Source organism: Scophthalmus maximus, chromosome 20 (assembly GCF_022379125.1).
Source record: "Scophthalmus maximus strain ysfricsl-2021 chromosome 20, ASM2237912v1, whole genome shotgun sequence".
In the NCBI taxonomy this organism is placed as follows: domain Eukaryota; kingdom Metazoa; phylum Chordata; class Actinopteri; order Pleuronectiformes; family Scophthalmidae; genus Scophthalmus; species Scophthalmus maximus.
Window position 1 is genome coordinate 15991139 of NC_061534.1, and position 21965 is coordinate 16013103.

At 41.6% G+C, this 21965-nt stretch overlaps 2 protein-coding genes across 2 annotated transcripts in view; both read right to left on the reverse strand.

Annotated features, from left to right (window-relative positions):
• Positions 1-1623: 1623 nt before the first annotated feature.
• bola1 (bolA family member 1) lies at positions 1624-3267 on the reverse strand. The gene is made up of 2 exons (XM_035609034.2): positions 3186-3267; positions 1624-2269 (listed from the first exon to the last, which is right to left on the reverse strand). Exon 2 carries the CDS (start codon positions 2243-2245, stop codon positions 1793-1795), a length of 453 nt encoding a protein of 150 aa, XP_035464927.1. The 5' UTR covers positions 2246-2269; positions 3186-3267; the 3' UTR covers positions 1624-1792.
• Positions 3268-3907: 640 nt separating this feature from the next.
• The window catches only part of sv2a (synaptic vesicle glycoprotein 2A), a 44385-nt gene continuing 26327 nt past the window's right edge, over positions 3908-21965 (reverse strand). Inside the window, exons 3-13 of the mRNA XM_035609053.2 lie at positions 19860-20040; positions 18679-18830; positions 17248-17381; positions 16130-16219; positions 15742-15849; positions 14161-14249; positions 13471-13635; positions 12845-12978; positions 9379-9585; positions 8487-8646; positions 3908-7890 (exon numbers count right to left, since the gene is read on the reverse strand). Coding sequence (XP_035464946.2) covers positions 7707-7890; positions 8487-8646; positions 9379-9585; positions 12845-12978; positions 13471-13635; positions 14161-14249; positions 15742-15849; positions 16130-16219; positions 17248-17381; positions 18679-18830; positions 19860-20040 — 1604 coding nt within the window. The 3' untranslated portion in view covers positions 3908-7706. The remainder of the gene's footprint in view (positions 7891-8486; positions 8647-9378; positions 9586-12844; positions 12979-13470; positions 13636-14160; positions 14250-15741; positions 15850-16129; positions 16220-17247; positions 17382-18678; positions 18831-19859; positions 20041-21965) is intronic.

Genomic DNA, 21965 nt, shown 5'->3' on the forward strand with positions numbered 1-21965 from the left:
CAATTCCAGGCGGAGGATAATTGTAGAAGACAAAACACATTACCTTGAGGTGACACCACATTCCTCCGAAGGCCTGGCTTTATGAGCCAACAATTAATTTGAATAGCTTCGTGACAAATAAATTAAAAATGTTGCTTTTGCTCTGCGCAGCACGTTTGGTGCTGTCTCATTCTTGTGTCGCTTCAAATCTTAACAAATTTCTTTAAAAATATATGAGGAGAGCTAATCAAGCAGATAGATGATAGTTTGGGGTAAAGGACTATCGTTGGTTCCGACTCCCACCAATGTTTTTTGTCCTATTACTCCTACAGGCTGGAGGAGTGATTTTTGGCCGTCGTCAGGGTTGACGGAAGGACAAGAAGACCTTCAGTGACACATACAACCTTATTATAAAAATAGACGGCCACCCACATCCATCAACACACACACACACACTACGGAGTGCGTCATTCCGAGAACAAGCGCAAACTACCAAACATGCTGTACTTTTGTCCTTTGGTTGCTTCACTCATCACTGCAGAGCCGAGATAAAAAGAGCACAAAATATAATTTAAACTTTAATTTACGTAATCATGTTAATTCTAACCAAAAATTACCTCAGAGACTCGTTCTGTCTAGCAAATGCTGTGAACCATTGTATAAATAGATTTGGAGTAAGAACAATATGTTGGCTGGCTACTTTCAAACAAATTAGTCCATACATGTGTTGTTTTAGTGTTTCGGTCTGACAACATTATAACCCCGAGGAGAAAATGACAACTGGGTAATTGATGTTAAACTTTAAGGGGAACAATGAAGACATCTTGAATTCATCAGCCCAATCAGCCAGTTCAATTTGTCATGAAATTTGTGCACATACCGCCCTCGTGTGTTGAGTTCGTGGCACTGTTTTCCGGGGGGGGGGGGGGGGGGGGGGGGGGGGGGGGGGTGGAAGAATAGGAATCTCATGTAATATTTACATTGGTTAAATATCCTACTAATATTGTTATCTGAGATACCTGCAATGTTAATAAGCAACCTGACAATTTCAAATATTCTATACATAATGATGTTGAGTGATTATTTGGGCCTTACAACGTAAAGATAAATTACATTCAACACACTAGTGTAACTGGGTGAAAAGACTTGGTAAGTGTTACCTGAAGACGCGAAAGGAATGTACCACGAGACCAACTTGATCTCATTTGTGTTTGTGAATATATTGAATGCAATGAAAGCAGACGATAGGAACCCTTGGGAGCCATGGGACCCTTTTCTTTTAGCACAACATACTGAATATCCGAAGAATACCTGAGTCCTGTAAGTGTTGAAGGACATTTGTCACCACAAATTTTCACCCTGTCCATTTTGAATGATTTTAGCAATCAAATAACTGTTTCAATTTAAATGCGAGGAGGGCATGAGCATTGGATAAATCTGAGCCTTTCCTTTAAATTCTTTTTTTTTTAGACTTGAATGTAGCACAACAGTCTCATTAGTCAAATACAGTTCACAGATGTATTAAATCGTGTTAACTTTAGTAAATAAATAAAAAAACACTAACTTCAAATTTTGTGTTACCATAGACAAAGTTTCAGTTGCACATAATTGCACATGCAAAGACTTCAGTTTCAATAAATATCCTTCCTCGTTAAATACTTTTATTTTAACTTTCAATGTATTTACATTTTTCCAAAAATGCTTTCACTGAATCTCACTGAAGAAGAAGAGATTCACATCTATATATCTCCCTTACGGCATTCACCTGCATTCTTCATATTTCAATGAAGCACTGGCCTCATAGTCCAACATGTCATTCTCTTCCAGCCTTCAGTTTCTCCTGCACTGTGTGATCTCCCCTCGATCCTCCCATGCAGGGCGGACTCTTTGCCAGGGTGGGGTTACTCCCCCACTGCTCAGGAGTTTTTGCCTGAATCGACAGTGCATGAACGCAGCCGCTCAGCTCTTCCTTCAGAGCCTCATTGACCAGTCGGTGGCGTTTTATCAGTGGCAGACCATCAAATTGGGAGCTAACGACCAGGACGCGGAAGTGCGATTCAGAGCCCGGCGGCACGGCGTGCATGTGGCTCTCGTTGTGGACCTCCAAGTGGTCCGGCTTCAGTGCAGCGGTCAGTTTGGTTGTGATGGCCCTCTCAACGGGCCGGCTCGAGTCTGGGTCCATGTGTGGTCTGAAGTGGGCCAGAGGCCGGTTTAAGGCAAGACTGGTGAAGGCGGGCCGAGCACAGCGGAGGACACCGGGCAGCATCAAGAGAATGTGGCTAGAGACCACCTATAAAGGAAGATGGGTAGATGACATTCGGGATTTCCCAGTTTGCGATCAATAAAGTACACCCACCTACCTACACTATACACTACATGCACTAGGCTTCATGACGTTCTTCCGTTTCAAAATAATGCTGCTCGTCTGTTTCCGGTCCGTTGCCGTGTTTACTCACTACTTCATTCAAAGTTTTGTCACGAGTGTACGCAGGACAATGAAGTACTCAGAGCACTGCTGTGTCCCACTTTTTTCGGCGTCATCGAAATTAAACGGCGTAAACATGCGTCTCCGTCAACTCTCTCACGAAGGTCAGCAGCAGACACTTCGTTACCGATCGGCTAACGAAACAGTGCCATTGTTGAACCGGACCGGAAACAGTTGAGCAGCACCAAGTAGAACCCGGAAATGGTTGTGCAAGTAGACGAAAAAACTGATAGAAATATTTAAAAAAATAAATAAAATATGCTCGAGTTTATCGTTAACAAAGCATACGTGTTGCATATTATTTAAGTTAAAGCTTAAGTTATCTAAAACAAACTAGCTCAGAAACAAACAGTACCAATAAACGTTCTCCACGTGTTTTCCACTGAAATTAATAATAGATTAGATACGGTCACTTTTACACTTGTGCATGAGTTGGTGACACGACTTCCAGTCACGGCAATGACTTTATCTTTTGGTAAAGGCTGATTGTTGGATAAACAATCAAGCTAAACTATACAGCCAGTGGTTGTTTTGCTAGCATTAGCGGTTAGCGTCCCATGATAAACATCGCCAATATGGAAGCTAACGGAGATAAATGTAACGGGAGTCTTTACGCCACGTGGCTTCATGAGCTATACAACATTCCTGTTTCATACTAAAGTTAAATAATAACTGTAGAGGCAAACGTTTGCTAGGGTGCAAAGTGACTTTAGCTGCTCACCTGCGAGAAAGTAGACCGAGTCTCCGGAACGGTTGCACTCAGGGTTATTCACCGGAACCGGAAGTGTCCCCACAAACGCCTGGGACTTGTAGTTTTCTAACGTCACAGTGATCCAGCAGCATTTTAGGGACCTGCAGCCTCTCAAGTATTCATAGTTGAGTGATTTCAGCAACAACAGGGCTGTTTTCGTCATAGCACTATAGCAAGTTTGTCCAGTTCAATTATAATGCCAACAGTAATATTATATTTTTGCTATATTTTTTTATTTCCTGTAGGCAAATGAATTAAGAAGAAAATAATGCCAAACTCTGTGACATTATTCCCGTGGTTATTTATTTGTTTATTGCTTCGGACACACACTAACATACTGTACAATTTGTAATTTCTGCAGTTTTCTAAAAGATTCAATTTAAAAATAGTTCAGATAAAAATTCAGAATAAAATCCAGGGGGAGTTTTCAAAATCTAAATAAAAGCTGAAACACTGAATGTGTTCATTTTTTTTTTGTCTGTTACACTTTACCACAGATAAAATAAACCTATGAATTAGAAGGCATAAGTGATATCAAGTAGAATGACATTTCTAAGCTCTAATGCTTTCCATAATAAATATAAAAATCCTGAGTGTAAAATAGAAGGTCCAAACGAATTGCTCTGTCTAGACATAGATACAACCAATATTTACAGACATAGACGAGAAATGACCAACATTGACTTGTTATATATTTTTTTCCACTTGTTTATTCTTCATGGGGTTTTTTTGTTATCCATTGTGATTCCAAGGGGTCAGTTGCACAACAAAGTGCGAACCCGATCAAAAATCAACAATGAGAAAATATAAGAAAAATTCTCACACACCTTTTTAAACAGAACTGTTGTTGTCACATTTAGGCTAACTATGAACCATAACTGGTATGTAACATTGATGTATTTACTTATATTTCCATTCTCATTTACAAAATGCACATAAATCAAAGACAGCATACAGCATTGTTCATTTACACTTCCTTTTTTATAACGTTTTTTTTTTTAGTATTCATGTTTCCACAAACAGTTTCTATACTTACAAACAATCAACTACAGTTCCTACAGCACAATACAATGACAAAGGTGATAAATTGTTTTGTTACATTTAATTGATGGCAATGCAATCTTATTGACAAAAGCCTCGAGGGTTGTTTTCACGATTGTTAGCTGTTAAGTCCTGTGACATTATTGAGCCAACACTCAGCATTTTAGTGGACAAGGCCAGCATGTATGGTAATGTGCTCCAATTCCCAATAGCTTCAAAGGAGAGACTACACTTATTGCTTTGTTAACTTTTTGCACTCACAATTAACTGTTGCTCAGGCAACAAGTTCATTATACAAAAGACCCTGTAACATAAGCTAAGATATGTATCTACGAGAGACAATCTTGACTTGGACCGAGCCTGAACTGAGTCACTGAGACGTTAGAGTTTTGACAGCTTTCCATGTCGAACAAATACAACAGTTATTTTGACATCGTTGTTCTTGATTCCATGGGTGATAAAGAACAACACAAAGAGAGTAGGACTGCTGATGCTCAGCTTTTCTATTTGTACAGTTAATGTGCATTAAATATACTTTCGATGTACTTTGAAGAAGGGATCTGGGCAAAGTTTTTTTTCTGACTTGCTGGCCACTTTGGCTTCTGAAGCCATTATTTCTTGCTGTGTTTAAAACTAGAGCAGCATCTGGACTCCTAAAGACAAGTTCTCAGATGAGCAGTCGTCCTCAGCTGTTCTTGTTTCACATGACCGATGGCTGAAAACCTACAAAGGCTGACTGCAATATAGTATATTCCCAGGGGTCAGAGGGTTTGAATCTTATTAGTTACATTATAATTATTTTTCTATTTACATATATTAATATCTATTACAGAGAATTGGTGGTGTAATGTGTAAACTCAGGCCATACAAAATATTTGGCAATAATCAATGAGAGGTGGTATGGCACACTGATCGATAATGGGTCAGATGTCAAATTTGAAACCAGATTAGTGCGAGACAATTAAATGTGAAGGGGCAGGTCATCAGAGCTCGAAGCACCATATGTTCACAACTGCACTCGTGTTCGCAACATTGTCATTTGGTAGGTTTTGGTCTTTGTGCTCTTGCTGAACCCTCACCCGGTTCTCCATTAACTCTCGCTGTAAGCAAGGCTGCGTCAGGACGTGTCTAGAAGAACAATGCATGACAACTGTGCCTTGAGCAAGGCATTCACAATTGTGCATGTACGACACTGTACACTTAGTGCAATAGGTTGTCTGTTTGTTATTCAACTGTCTTGAGTCTACGTATGGCTGCTATCCTACAAAATGGCAGTTTGGACAAAAACGGTTAAATCTGACATTTCAGTGATTGCTTTTTCTTTTCTTTTACCATGCAATTGTGAACATATCACTCTTACTTCTCTAGATCAGGGGAACGCGGCAATCGTTTTCGCTGCCACTCTGTGCTGCTACCCGTGTGAGGGACATGTGACGATCAGCCCTTGGCAGTGAGTTCTCTAAGGTGAATCTCCTGTTGAATCAAGCTACATTTGTATAAAATAAAAAAGAAGCACGAGTAAACACAAGGTACAGATTCTAACCCTCATAATCAGAATAACCGTTTCCCCACCATTCAACGTTTTATGTACCCCAAGGATGTACACATCCCAAATTTAGTTAAAATACGATTAACTGCTATTTTTTAACTTTGGGTGCCGTATATTCAAAAGATTCCAATATTTGCTCCATTGACACGCAGCTCTAATTTTTCACACCTTCCTTGATCCAAGAACAAAAACCCCCCAAAAAACAGGTTGAGCATGTCCAGTATGTTATCACACCATGTCCAGTGATCAATATAAGACAAGTAACCCACACCCATTGACCAGTCAAATTGAGTTTGCCAAATGTGAAATGGTAAAAGACCAAATACATAAACAAATATATTACTTAATTAAATAAAATCTCAATATTGCAGAGAGGTTCAATATTGCACTAAGAAGCACACTCACATTAATATAAACATTCAGTTCACACAAAGAATTAGATTATAGTTTATCTGTCACCTCTTCCACACCTACCACACACTGTGCCTGCACCAAAACCATCAAAACTAAAGGTGTAGCCTTTCTGTGTAACTTCTTTATTTTTTTTTTTTTTACATTTTTGATTGCTTCCGTATGTAATAGTATGATTTAGGTGAATAAAGGAATATTACAATTTTGAAACCTATCTTGTGCAGTGTGCTCTAAGGAGAGTAGGGTAAGATTAATCATGGTATTACTGTTGATAAAAAAATAAAAGCCCTGTGCGGTCTCTTATGAATCAGAAATATCAAAATATTATGGCAACGTAAGACAGGTCGATCAATACGCAAATGCAACATGTCCAAAATGCTGTTCGCATTTTGTACTCTCAGTTTTCATAAGGTTACATACTTTGTGACATGCATAACACCCTCCAAAACATGTTTTATAAGAGACCAACATACCGTAAGTCTGGGAGGCGAGGTACTAAAAAAGGCATTTCTCACAAAGGGTTGTACAATATGATTGAAAAACGATGATCGAGTGAGAGATTCTTAACATTTTCATCACGTCAAGAAAACCTTAGGGACATTCACGTTGGCTAATCGCTGTGCTTTAAGTGTAAATTTCAACAGATAGCTTAATCTTTGTAATGAAATGGTGGCACATAAATTTGACTCAGCATGGGAAATGTGAATGATCTCATGACAAGCGAGATGATCAAAGAACAATGTTCTAAAGGGAAAAGGAACTCGATTTATCTCCTTATCGCACTCTAGAAAAACCTGGAATGTTCTATAATCTATAAAATGGCAGTCTGTTTGCCAACACAAGACCTGGGGCGACAAAGAATGAGGAAAGGTCAAGAGAGGCGCGTCTTGGCTTTGCCCCACAAAGTCGAAAATGCTTCAAATCAAGGCATAAAATGTCAATTTTGTTTTGATTCTACGTCCAACAACGGCAAAGCATCAAGACTTGAATGGTAATTTGAAGAATGGAGTGGAGAAGAAAACTCTGCAACAATGGCTAGTGGGCATTTTTATAAGTCTCTTGGCATGGCTCATTATTAAGAGCCCCCGTGACCTCACCTCCAACCCCAGGTGTATGTTCTAATATGTTGTATTCCAGGAACAAAAAAAAAAAAAATGCTCTTTTCAACAACTTGACGTTATGTTTGCCTCATATTTTCTTCTGCACCAATTCTAAGCAATCCAGAATTATTTTCTCTAAATCAGCTCAGGGCTTATTCAGGCATTATAACAGTTTGACACAGCTGGACTTATCTTTATAGCTCCATATCAAATAATCACCATCCCAAATATTTACAGCTTCGCAGATCTATTTTGCTCTTCACTTGACTCTATAACTGCGGGGAAGGGGTTAGAGGGTAGGATCTGGAGGGCTCTTGAGCTGTTCGTTCACAGTGTGGCGAAAAACTCTTCTGCCCGCCCCCACCCCCTGGAAAAGTTGTCGGCGCCACACTACTTCAGCACCTGGCCCCGCGTCTCTGGTAGTTTGAGGGCCAGAAAACTGCCCGCCGCCAGCGCCCCCGAGGCAAAGAGGATGGGCACAGCCTTGGTTATGCCGACGAACGAGGTGAAGATGCTTATGCCCAACACAGCCGCTAATTTACAGAGGGCGTTGAGGAAGCCAAAGGCCGTGGTTCTGGAGAAAGAAAGAGGAGTCAGATAAAGAAGACGGGGTCAGTTACTTGTCTAATGCTTGGTTGGAGTTATACTGTAACATTTTCTTGCTGATATTAACCGTTGAGGTACGTCTCAGAATGATCAACATGCAGTATTAGTAATTGTAGACTGTAAGGCCTGTGTCTGACCACAAGGTGGAGCTACATCTCCTAAAATGAAAATGATCAAAAGCTGTTCTGCTGAATCCAGAGGTGCAATAGAAAGATGAATGTTCCTGGTTTGGTTAGATTTTTAAATTTTTTTATGTTCCATATAACAACCATGTATTATATAATGTGAGGTTGAATTTTAATGAGTTAATCTAATTAGGATTTCCGTACTCAAAGCTAAAACTAAAAGCACCTCCTGCTAAGGCCATTAGATGGCAACAAGGCAGCTAAAATGATTTACATCAGAAGCACCGCCAATGATGCCAGCCCACAATGTCATCCACTCCTGCAAGCCGGCCAATCATTGTGGGGTAAATCTTGTGATATCACTCCACACGTCACTGAGCACCACCGGCGGCGTCTTCACTGTGTCAAGCAGATTTCAGGGCATGCCTAAATGGCCTACCTCTTGTCCGAGGGGTAGAGTTCGACAGTCAGCACATCCAGGGCGTTCCAGGAGGCGATGCTGATTCCACCGAACAGGCAGAGCAGAGCAATCATGGCTGACTCGCTGTTGCCAAAGGACAGGAAGAAACAGCTGATGCAAGATATCACACTGGAGCCCGCTGCAGACGAAAAGAGGGGGAAAGAGGCGGTGTTGAAAAAGGGGTGCTGTGTTCCTGCACAATTTAACTGACAATCACTTTTTTTGTTTTTCTTACATTTCTACAGACATTACATGTCTGTGCCCATCTGTGAGTGGTCTAAACCATTTGGCTACTACGCCGAAAAACTAGGTCTGAAAATAATTCTGGATTAGTGACAAACCTTTAGAGCACATGTTAAAATATTCATTGATAAACTGAGGATGAGGTTGGAGCTGTTTAACAGACATCATCTCTGTTTTTCCAGATCCTGCTAACAAAGGGTAGCGATAGACATTTGTTTCTCAGTCCTAAATTATGTTATTTGAGCACGAATTCTCTCTGAATCCTCGATACATCATTTACCACTACACTAATATTTGTAACTGCACTTTTTATGTAGGCCGGCCTTACTTCGTTGGCTTTCAGCTATATATGTACAGATGTATGAATCCTCGAGTCTTAACAGGAGTTTATTACACTTGTTCTGTAGATTGACTTTAATACGATGAAATATTTACTGGCAGCATGTAAATTAAACATCTTGAAGTGATGGTTTGCAAAGGTAGAGGAGAGTGATTCTGATCTTTTATCTTTTAACATCTGGTTTTTCTAGCTGTCGTTATTTAAGAGTGGAAATTGTCAGATGCCAGTGCTGCTGGCAACTCCTATTCCTCTTCCCTTTCCTATTCCTCTGCCCTGCACTCATATTACCTAGCATCCTCAACCGTCCAATCTTGTCCATGAGCAGCGCGGAGACAATGTTGCCTGGCAACACGGCCAAGGTGCCCAGGAAACTGACAAAGTAGACCATGTAGGCATTGTTGTCGTCGCTGACGTCACTGAGCAGGCAGCCCTCTTTGTTGTGCAGGAAAGTGCTGTTGATGAGTTTGCTGTTGATCAGCCTGTACTTGAAGAGATCTGGAGAGGAGGAGGCGGGGGGGATGAGGGGGTGCAGAGGATGGAGAGACGGAGAGGAGACAGAAAGAGAGCAGGGTTGAAGGGGTGGATTTGTAAACATGTTGCCAGGATTATATAATATTGTCCCTTTGAAGAGCTGTTTTTATAAAATGTGGAAAACCTACAGGAAGTAGTTTAAATTTATCGACAAGGTAAATACATTCTTCAAAGTAATTCATTTAGACAATTGGCATTGACTTATCTTAAACAGACAGATAATCTTTCATATATAGTTAAATTATTATTTTATCATTTTATTTATTCCATTGTATATAGTTTTATTTTATTATGGCCCAAGACTGGCGAGGAAACTGGAGCACCAAGAGCAAATCCACGATGACTAGGGGAGAACAGGCAAACTTCACCGTGCCACGTTATGGTTGTATATGCCAATGTTTGTGCCTCCATCATCTGGGGAACAATCTGGGGTTGATGGAACTTTGCTACTCCAGGCACAGGGGTAGGGGATTTGCTGTTAATATCTCCTGGGGCATAAGTTTCATAATTTCCAGTTCCGAAAATAGTGGCATGTCAAACTGTGGCATGCCTGAGAGCAGCTACTATTCAGTCTCTGTCAACCCAGATCGTACTCCGGCTCTTATTTCTCCAGTTGATTGGAGCAGTAAATGTCATAATCATGATCTCCTATAGCAGTTCTCGCTGTGGACGTGAAGACAACAGCTTTGGAGAAAAACAACTGCCATTCTTCCTTTATGGTGTGGAAAAAAGCAGCTGCAGCATATCTGAAGAGTCTAGAGGAAGCCATGATGATCCAACCTCAGTAGACCTTTCTCTGAATCTAATTCGCAGACCACAGAAATAACAGCCTCTACATCTTCTAGCTGTGTTCCTGGAAAAAAGAGTAATTCTTGTTCTGACCATGATCAAAAAAATATGCAGCTCTTACTTGCGTCATGTTGAAAAAAAAGTTCAGTCATCATCAGCCAGAACAAAACAACTTGACACTGGATCCTTGGCCCATGGACACCGCAGGTTTTAATAAGCTGCTGTCTATTTCTTCGTCTGTTGATAAAACCGTTGAAGTTCTGCCAGCACCCTGTGGTGTCTCTGCGTCCCAGGAAGTCTCATTCCCGGGGCGACAATGGTAGAGAGGCAGATAGAGGTTCAGCACAAGAGTGGTAGGCTTTACGCCTCTCCCTGCCGGGATCACTCCTGTGAACCACAACGGGGCTTTTATAGAACCATGACAAACTTTATATTTGAAACATCTGTTTCAAAAGAAAGAACATAATTCTGTAAAATACTGTTTCTAACCTAAAACATTGATACTGAAATGACAATTTTTTTATTTACTAATGATAATAAATGTAAACTGTAGACTATTCATCCCTCTTGGACCTATTTGTTTATAGAGGTGGATGCAAATATTGAATATGAGGTTGATAAAGTATAAGAAAAACTACAATACACTGTATCGGCTGTAGGTGTTGTACATGTACCAGCGATTCCAGATTTCTCCAGAGAGATTGGACAACATTTTACATGATTACATGTTTCTACTACTGCTACTATGCAAACTTACACCTACACTTCTTTTATTACTTTCCCTGAGGTTTTTCTTATTTGTTTCCTACACAACAGAATGTGTAAAAAAATTCTGGGTAAAAAGATTCAGTGTGAAAAAAATTCAAATTCGCTTACATATTATTGTCCTTTCTTAAATCCAGTGTCAAAAGACACTTCAGTGTTGTGCATACTGTAAAACCCTCTAAAATAAACATGTCGTTTTGCTTTTTGTGTTAAAAAAATGGCGCGACTTGATATGCCCGAGATTGTTACTGAAGGTAGGTATTTAATTTTTTCATCAGTAGGTATTTTTTAATTTTGAAGACTTGCCAAGTCACTCTATTTCAGTAAAGGTGAAAATGAGAGAACCTGTAAACAACACAGAATACATAAACTAACATGATGTCACACCTGTGCAGCCCGAATGCGTTCGCCATGTGGTTAATTCCCACTACGCCACATTGGGACGATAAGAATAATAAGGTAAACTATGGCAACAATCACTAAGCCTTAAATCGTGAACAGGGAGCCCGAAGAGAGATGAAGCCTTACTAAGCAAACAGTGTAATGAGGAAGTCCTGGCCTGCACTGATAGTGACTGTGAGTGATTGCTTGACGTGTGCAAAGACTGCAGACAACTAACAAAGCAAGAGGAAGGTCCACCTGATACATCTTTTGTGTTTGCATGTGTGTGTGCACAGCTGCAGCATCCATAGAGGCCAGTGTCCTTTTACAAAAAAGTACAAAGATGCAGTTCTCATTAGCTTTCTGCATGTCACACGCTGACAGCCCCCCAAAAAAATCAATTGATATTTTCATTCTGGTTTGCTAGGAGACATTGCAGCTCTGCAGTGCTGCATTCGGTGTAGGGTACATCCATTCATTGCAGGAGGGTGGCGGTCGCCGGTGGTGGCGGGGGGTGCAGTTGAAGAATATAAGTTGTACAGAGCGAGATGAAGCCACTGAACTCCTTCAACAAACCTTCGACAGGAGTCGCAGAGAGAAAACACAGAGAGTGAAGCTGTGCCAAATCGCTCTACGTTAGTTATTTATGAAGGGAGATCTTCGCAAGATCTATAAATAGCACAGAGACAACAAGGGCAGAGGGGAAAACGTGAGATCAAGCAGCACCTGAAAAGAGCTTACACCAAAATTCTGTCCTAATTTTGAAAACAGGTTTCACTGGCATACTTTCAAGTAGTAGAAACAATTTAAGCAAAAGAGAAAAATTGCACATTTCAAAGGCAACAATCCTTTCGCTTCCTAAACTTCATGACTCCTCCCTTCGGGAGCCTGCAAGACGGAGATGAGGGAATGCTACTGCAGATGCACTCCGTCAGCCAGTTGTCTCTGTTCCCTGACTTCCACGGTTTGTTTGGTTACAGCAGGCCGCACCATACGACACCTCCACAGCACATCTTCCACTCATTACACAACAGACGCCTCCAATTTACAGATCTTGCAGCCACTGCTTTTTTAAGAACCAAATAAACCTTTCCTAGTTATAATCCACGTCTCTTTTCATCCTTTCTGGAGCAGATTGTTGCTATGTTAATTTGTTGGTTACCTAAAGGTGTGCACTGACGTAATCCCATTGTTTCCCACCTTTTTATTAACAATTACACAGTGTGTGTGTGTGTGTGTGTGTGTGTGTGTGTGTGTGTGTGTGTGCGCGTGTGCGAGTGTTTCATACCTGTGTTGTAGAAGAGGGTGGCAATGAAGGTGCAGTTCTTGAAGAAGGTGTTGCTGGAGGTGATGTCCTCAAAGTAACACTCCTCAAACAGCGAATCCTCAAACACCATCGACTTCATTTTCAGGTTCATGAACCTGCGAGCAATCACAGTCAGGGATGACGGAATCAAGAGAAGACGGCAGTGAAGAGAGAAGGGGGACAAGGTGAGATAGAAAGAGAAGTCTTTTTGTCACAGGGGTTTGAAACCATTCGGCTGTCAGATATTCAATTACCATTATGTTTGAATTTGAACATCGCAAACACCCAGTGTTTGGGTTGAAAAGGCAAGGTCAGATGAAGCATCAAAGATGGGATTGTTAAACACGAGCAAGTCTGCAGGCCTTTTTATTCGTATTCAAAGTAATGTTCAGAATAAAATATTTTTGAAGCCTTATTAATTTTTAATTAATAAGGCTTCAAGAGTTGTTGTCATGCACCACAAAGTATTTACATATTGCGAATAAATGTATCCAAAATATTAAAAAAAAAATATTAACATATCCTCGGAATAAACAGTATCCGCCTATCAAAAGGAGTTTTCCCCCACTCAACGGGCAGACGGGGACGAGGGTACACAGTGAACCCACTTGTCGTTGAAGTACTGTCCCTGGCGGTGGACCTGGTTCTCCAGGGTGAAGTTGAAGGTGACGTGGTCTACTCTCTCCTTGAGGAAAACCTTGGTGCGGGACGAGTACTCCTGCTTCTGCAGGTACTTGATCATATCCGGGAACCACACTGTCAGACCGTAGTAGCTGCAGGAGTAGGAGGACGAGGAGGAGGAGGAGGAGGAGGAGGAGGAGACCAGAGAGAAAGAGAGCTACTGTCACAAAAAGACAAACCAATGAGTACATGGCCAGTTGAGAAAAGTTTTAGCGGCACAGGAGCATTGATAATGTCTATATGAATATTCCAGGACCACTGAAATATTTACCGTATATCTATACCATTTGCACTTTGATAACCATACCCCTTACTGCTAGATGTAAATACAGTCTGCTGGCGCCCAGGGACTCATGACTATTGCTGTCCTTGTTGTACAGAAGGGCGTTTTGGTCTGTTTTCATTGGTCTTTTTCTAATTCCATCTATAGTTTTCTTTTATAGGTAGAACAACCTCGACGGGGAATTTCGCTTTTTGTCTATCTCTAATTTATTTTTGTGGTAAATAAATTCTTTGTTTGGTTGTTGAACTTTTAATTTTGTGTTAGCTCCCCTCATCCCCTGGACCTGTCGGGGACATAACCTGCAGTGCTGCATGGCTATTCAAACTGATCCTACCTGAAGGACATGGAGAACCACACGGCCATCATCATGTAGGTGGTGCGGCGGTACTCGGGGGAGAAAATACTCAGGAAATTACTCCACACCTGGAGGAAAACACACATGGACACAGACACAAAGATAAAAAAAAAATGATCGTCACAAAAGCAAACATACAGCACACATCTCATAAAAAATGTCCCAGAATCCCCTTCAAGCCAGGCATCGAGTAAACAAACCGATAAAACAACAGCAGCACAAAATCATGTCCCACACAATCCACAGAGACGTGTCACGTGAACAGAGTCTGAGCTGAGAAGAGTTCAAATGTTGTTTAAGTTTGCGTTGCAAGAAAAGCAACATATTTTATTTAACGTTGGTCATAATAAAACACAGCCTCTCGTGATTATGATGTACATTTTTCAACACTAATACAGCCTGTTTGAAAGGAATAGTGTTACATTTTGAGATATATTCACTCCGTCTCTTGCACAGAGTTAGATAAGAATACTGATACTCCGTTCCAAAATATTAGTTAAATCAGTTGTATTTCGCATCATGTTTGTTTAATGCGGACACACACAGAACTGTAAAAGTAAGCATTTTATGGAGAGAAACTAAAAATGTTTATGCTTTATTCTTCTTTGCTCAGTTTTGTTGTCCTTGCTTTTGCTTTATGCCCATGTGTATCTCCACAGACATCGTTATTGGTACAGTACTATCTACTGTGTATTAGTACATTGAGAGTCCAGTCCCTAAGTAGCACAAACACTATTTGGCCAATAGAGTTGATTCTCATTCTGGATGCCGGAACCATATGCGAGATGGGACGACTGGGCACTCTTTCGGTCGACCTAGAAAACTTGACTTGTGCTCACTTCATTTCAATGGGATGCTTGCACAACCATGTCCGGGTTCTACTTAGTACTGCTCAGCGGTTTCTGGTCCGGTTCAACAATGGCACCGTTTCGTCAGCTGATCGGTAAGGACGTGTTCGCTGCACACCTTTGTGAGAAATGATCCCGGTGCATGTTTACCAGCCGTCGTCCTCCCGGGTCGGGATGGGTCAGCAACCCATACACCATTACATTTCGGTGACGCCGAACAAAGTGGAACAGAGCAGCGCTCGGAGTACTTATCCATCTGTTTTTTGAAAATGTCCTGTTGTGGACATTTTCCTGCGCAACACTGGTGATAAAACTCACCTCGACCTAGGCCTGGCATCTCACAATAGACACGAAAGCGGTTGTGGCTGCCACCACATTTTGAACATAGATTTATTTTATGATGGGACACATTTCTCGTTTACCTTTTTGGCAAACTCTCAAAAACATGTGGTACAATATGCTTTCATTCATTCATTCATCGTCTACCGCTTTATCCATTTAAGGGTCGCAGGGGGTCGCTGGAGCCAATCCCAGCTAACATTGGGCGAGAGGCGGGGTACACCCTGGACAGGTCGCCAGCCTACAATATGCTTTGCTTACAGTATTTTTTTCTCCGCTCTGATTCACCTTCAATCTCTTGCCGTGTTTCTCTGTGTTGTCTGAACAGTTATAATAACCTGAATAAGTGAGTAAAAACTGCAGAATTTGTCACCTGTTGGAAAAGTGTTGTGAGCTTTAACTTCCATCTCTGATGCCAGGCAACAGAATCGCCCATGTTCACCAGTTCATCCATCTGCTTCACAGTTTTGATGGTGGTCACCTGTGAGGAACAGCACAAGCATCCATCATGACACTGTGTAATGTATCTACAATTGCTTTATTTTTACATTTGTTTTCATGACATACTGTATGTACACCTTGAGGAAAGAGTAGTTAAAGTAAATGTAACACTAGTTTCTGATTGACAGTAAAAACCTTAGTAATTGTTGCACATTTGTTTTGCTAAATGTTTTCATTTTACAGTTCCATTTACTTAGCATTTAAATTATAATTAAAAAAATAGTGATGCTGCGATGTAAAGCTTCACATTTGCGACTCACAGAGAAGACCCTCTCCGGGTAGCCTTTGGCCCTCATGTTGGTGTCGTGGACCTGCTTCAGGATCATCCAGGCCTCATCGTGTTTCCCATTCTGCAGGAAAAAAACAAGTCATATTTGAAATCAAAAATTAAAAATAACTACATTTTTTTCTATTGTGGGATTTGTAGTGAGATTGAATACTGTTTTTGATTCAATCATTATTCAAACAGATATAACAAGAACACAAACCTAAATTTTGGATTGAGTTACTCAAATTATACGGATGTTGAAACTGAAACAGTCATTTATGTTACCTTACATTAAAAGATGTGAAAACCTCTCAATACCTTTGCGCTATTTTGATAAACCTGCTGGTTATTTTGAGCAATTTCTGCTTCACATGTTCAGTCTGCATATTCATAAGAGGTGTAAGTGCTAAAAGGCATAGTCTGACATTTTGGAAGATATGCGTACTCACTTCTATTAAAGGGGCAGTAAGTGATTTTGGAGAAAGATTGTTGATTTTTTGTGACTGCACTGGTAGGGGCTCGAACCCGCAGCCTCGGGTACGGGAGAAAGACGTAGAGTCTGTTGCTAGCATATCACTTAAATTGTCAAGGAGTGATGTTAACAAACTGCACGGACAGTTTTGTGTGGTGCGATCTGCACCAATTTTTTTTTACAGAGCCAGGGCCGCACACACAGAACCGACAGCTAGTGGACCATGAGAAAAAATTTAAAGATTTTTACATAAAAGTGTTTTGAGTTAAAATCACTTACTGCCCCTTTAGGCCAATGTAGTATGTGGAAGATAATTATTTGAGACGGCAAAAAAGAAAACTGTACACTGTATACTAGCTGTGAAATATGCGTACTTTGTTATGTGGCATTATTCAAAATGCAGCAACAAGCGACAGCAGTAATACTGTATGCATCTTATATCACCATGCTCAAGGGGTTATATTTATTCATTCACTCTTAATATTCTGGACAAGTATGTAAGCAGCACTGTGTCTCCAGCACAGCCCCTTCCACTTTGCAAATGCACCGAGGCTTTCGCATTTCCCTGGCTGTTTATGCGTATGTCAAAATGTATTCCAATGATTTTTAGTGAGTGAGGCGTGGGCAGCGAGCCTGACCTCCAGGTAGAAGCGGGGGCTCTCAGGCATGGTGGTGAGGGCAGAGATGGCCGCCACAGAGGGTAAGGCACACACCATCACAAAGACACGCCAGCTGTGGAACTGGTAGGCCGAGCCCATCTGGAAGCTCCAGCCTGGCGCAGGGAGGGAGAGAGGGGAGGTCAGAGAAAACAAGAGCGAAGAGAGGCAGCTGCAAGACTGAACGCTTCCACTTTATTCAAACTGTAGCCTATTGTTCTGATTGAATGAATTTATTTCGGCTGCAGTTACCGACAGCTGCATTGCAGTGATTTGTCACATGCGCGGCATTTTGACTGATGGCCGCGCTGCTTTCATTTTTAAATTGTCCACTCTTCTGTGCAATGTGACTAAACCGTGAAAAATATTCTCCATTCATTCAGCACTTATGTAAAGAGAATGATATCAGTAAGGTTGAAGTTACGATACAGCTGAAGTGTAACGTATGCTTATCAAACTCGCACACAACGGAGGTTAATGAAACAGAACATGCACCCAATTTACAACATTCAGAAAATATTCTGCCTCAGTTGGCATGCGAGTATTTATGAACACTTCATCCTCAACTCTCCATCCACTGATGTTGTGACATGAAAGCGCTGGAAGAAGTAGGATATGTTTTCTGTGAACCTATGATTTCCAAGGTCAAGCATGCACCTGACATGTTTCTGTGGTTTCTGAATAGGTTTGCAGGCTGAATGATTATCAAATGTGTACAAACAGTTGATAAATGATTTACAACACACTAAAGAATTAGTCATTTACATTTGATGACAGCAATGTGGAAATTGTTTTATCATCTTAATGTTGTACTGCACTGATGTATTAATGCTCAGGTGCTTTCGACTACATTACAGTAGTGTGGTTAATATACTTATTTACCTCTTATAAACGCCCAAAATGGGGGAGGGGTATGAGCACTTACTTAAATGTCTCCTACAGCTTTAATGTCCCTCAGTTGTAAGTCACTTTGGATAAAAGTGTCTGCCAAATCAGTTAGGGTTAAAGCCCTGCAGAAAATGCCCCTTTTCTCTCTTCTGAAGCTGGTGAAAACATGTTTTGACTGATTCCTCTAACATGATTCCTCTAAGATTTTGTATAACAGTAACTACTGTGGTCGACGGTAGGCAGAAAGAGAGAAACCACTGATGAAATCAGCCTTGATTATACCTAACATTGTTAAGGTATAGCTGCTGTGGACCGGAAGAAACAAGGTCAAATTGGACTGACTTTCATTTTTCAAACCACTCACACACTCCTGAAAATCCCTGGATCCTGCTTTGAAAACCCCCGATTGAATTCTCTCTTTATGGATGGAAAACAAAGTCCATGGCTATTCAGCTAACTGACATATTGATTATCAGATCATGCCTTTGACAATGATATTCTGACTGAGCGATGTGCTTCTCTCACCGTAGTGAGGGATGATGGCCCAGGCCATGGCGGAGGCGTAGATACCACCGATCATCCAGAACATGCAGAGCCAGCTCAGGTGCTCTCCTCGCTTCTCCTGGGCCAAGAACTCGGAGTAATAGGAAAACACGATGGGGATGGAGCCGCCAATACTGCGGAGCAAAACAGGGAGGCAGGGGTGTGAAGGGAAAGAGGATTAAAAGAAGAGCGGAGGGAGCAGAGACGGAAACAAGGATGACGACAGGGGTGATTTAAGAAGGTCGCAAAGTAAAAAGGCAAATTATTGTGAAGGAAGAAAACAGCGGACAGAAAAATGACAACAGGGAAAGAGGAAAGAAAAAAGCAGAGAGCTAAGAAAACGGTTTGAATTGAGAGAAAGGTTTAAGCAGCAGAAGAGAGTGTGAGAGAAAGTAAATCCAGCAGCCTCAAAGTTATATTATATTAAATCGAATATTACGATTTAAGTCTGAAAAAGCCACTGAGAATGGGCCCGGCTGGTTGCAATCGATGGCACCGTCTTCATGGCCTCACTCACTTCCGTTACAAGAATTTACAATCTGATGGGAACTAGCCGGGAGTGTTACAAGGGGGCTCGCAGGAAAAGGCGGGGGAGCAACGTACGCGGGTTACGGAAAAGTTCCGGAAAATGCCCGAACTCCCATCGTATGTCTGAAAGCAACTTTGGAGCCAGACCCTGACAATCAGAACCAGAGCTGCAATGTCACTGATCCTGAATTTCCGCTCCTACCAACATTCAACGCCAGAATCTACAAAGCCTCAAGTTATTCATTTCAAAATAACGAGTGTGACAGTAGCTGCATTCATGTCTCTAACCCGCTCAAAAATAGTTCGGGCTCTGGACCATTGTGTGGAGGCTGCTAAGTTAAGTGCATTAATTACAACCTTACACGCAAGTAGACAAATACTGTTATTGGGAATAAGGGAATAAAACACTGAAAGGTGCATTCCGACATTTCGTTGCAAAATATCTGCTGAGCTGCAATAAGCCTCGCAGACAGCCACGTATTTGAGGGTAGGTTCTTTCGTCTTGAACAGCAATACCAGCACTTTATTTCTATCCGTCCTCTGACATGGGGCGTTGCCCCGCCTGTCAAGTCAATCGATTAACCACCGGGGTCGTGAGCTGCTGCTGTGCCCGTCTGACTCATCCGTCTCCTTACCCCACACCAGAGGCCAGGCGGCAGAAGAGGAAGGAGACGTAGCCCTGGACGAAGGAGGAGAAGAAGGCAAACACGCTGTTGATGGAGAGGGAGATGAGGAGGGTCTGCCGTCGGCCAATCCGGTCAGCCAGGCCGCCCCATACAAATGCCCCGACCATCATCCCCAGGTAAACGATCAGACCTGGAGGGAGGAGGGAGGGAGAGGGAAGGGTCGGTGATGAAGAAGGACGAGAGAGAAGAGAAGAGATAATGAGGAGGAGGAGGAGAGAGAGAGGGGGCATGGTAATAAGTTATCTTTCATCAGTAAACTCATTGATATGACTCCCAGCCCTCATTTCCCTTCTCATTAGGCTTCCAATGCCCAGTGAATAAGCTCATTTGGCAGCCAAGTATTTTGCATAAAGGACAAAAAAGGGAAACACGAGCAGCATGATAATCTAAACCGTATGCCACCACAGATCAGGGGTTGAGATTCTATTAATAACCTTGTTTCTGCACAGTATTCATATGCTTTTCATATGGGAAAGGAACTTTGGGCTGAATAAAAAGGGTGAAGTTAAACGAATGAATTAAAAGCACAAGATACAGAAAGAAGATACTGCAAATCACTGAAAACCCAAATGTAATTGAAAAAGCACAAAGACAATATTTCAGATGTTGAAAATGATATCCTCATCAGAATTTGATTCATGCCAGCAACACGTCTTCTTTTTTCAAGTTGTAAAACGAGGGGTGTAGTATACTATAAAATCGGTGAACAACCAACATTTTCATGTGACAATATATATCATTACAGTTTGAAAACAATGTGATAATGTGTAAGGGGTCACGTCACTCAAATACGCAGCCCCCTTCGGTTTCCCGAGATTTAAAGCGAATTTCAGTTTGTTGTTTCACTGTCCAGTCCGCGGATTTATTGCTTAGTTTCATTCTCCCCTGTTTTCTGCAGCAGCAGGGAGCTGTTCAAAGAAAAACTCTAAAGAAATAACGAGTGTGCGCTCCTTGCTCTCCACCAAACAGCCGACAGACGGTTGGAGCTACCACGTGAATTCTGTGTAACTGAGGCATCTGTTTGTTCAGCTCATCAACTTGAAAACAGCGAACAAGCACATTCTCTAAAATGTCAAATGTTGTTTCGTTTTCTCTTGTCTTCTCTCCTGCACCAGGAAGTCAGCGCCAGGGAGCAGACAGGCTGAAACAAGCAGCACTTTTGTCGAACCCACTCTTGTGATTTGAGGCGTCAACGTGACTCACGTTTGAGTTTTCCGCCCAGCCCCTACAGCATCTGCCCGTCTCTCTACCTCTCTCTCTCTGCCGCAATGATGGCGCTCCCACACACACACTGTACCACTTGCTCGCTTGCAACTGCTGCCTTATTGACATCCTGTCAACAGCCTTCACGCTGCCTGAGCCCTGCGGGGACACGAGTTATTGGTGAGATCTCTCTGAGTGAACACGGAGGAGGGGGACGGTGTTCGCTCCCCCGGCCTGACAACTGCTCCACCACCTTTCTGTCTGTAAAAAGCTTGTAATCTAACATCTATATATTCTTTTAATGACAGGGGTAAATTGAATCCAACATGAATGTGTCTAAAATGAACCATACAGCTGTGTATGTTAAGCACTCGACTCTAAGTCCACTTGCTCCAGAGCTTTTAACCATATCTCGGTTCAGCTGAGGTGGATCTCCTCACTGTTATGGTCAAATAGGAACTGTGAAGCTCAACTTTGAAGCCAATATGGATGAGTAAGTCCTGAAAGGGTTTTCATTGGGACGTTCGAACATCCACATATCCAGGACATAGAATTTCCAACCTTATCTTTAAACAGGAACATCAGTGTTTGACGATTCTGCACAAGCATCAGATTTTTCTTTTTTAGCGACAAAGGCTTTTTACTTATAGTGCCCATGTTTTTCTGCCTTTCTACAATATATTCAATGTATAAGAAGAACTACAGCATCAGTCATTTCAGTGAGGGCCCCGAAGTCGTCCAACAAAAACATCAGAATTTCAATCTTTCACTAACCATATGGCAACACTCATAATGTAGATCCCCATACCTTAATGAAGTATGCCATTTTAATTCAAATCATCTTGACCTAAA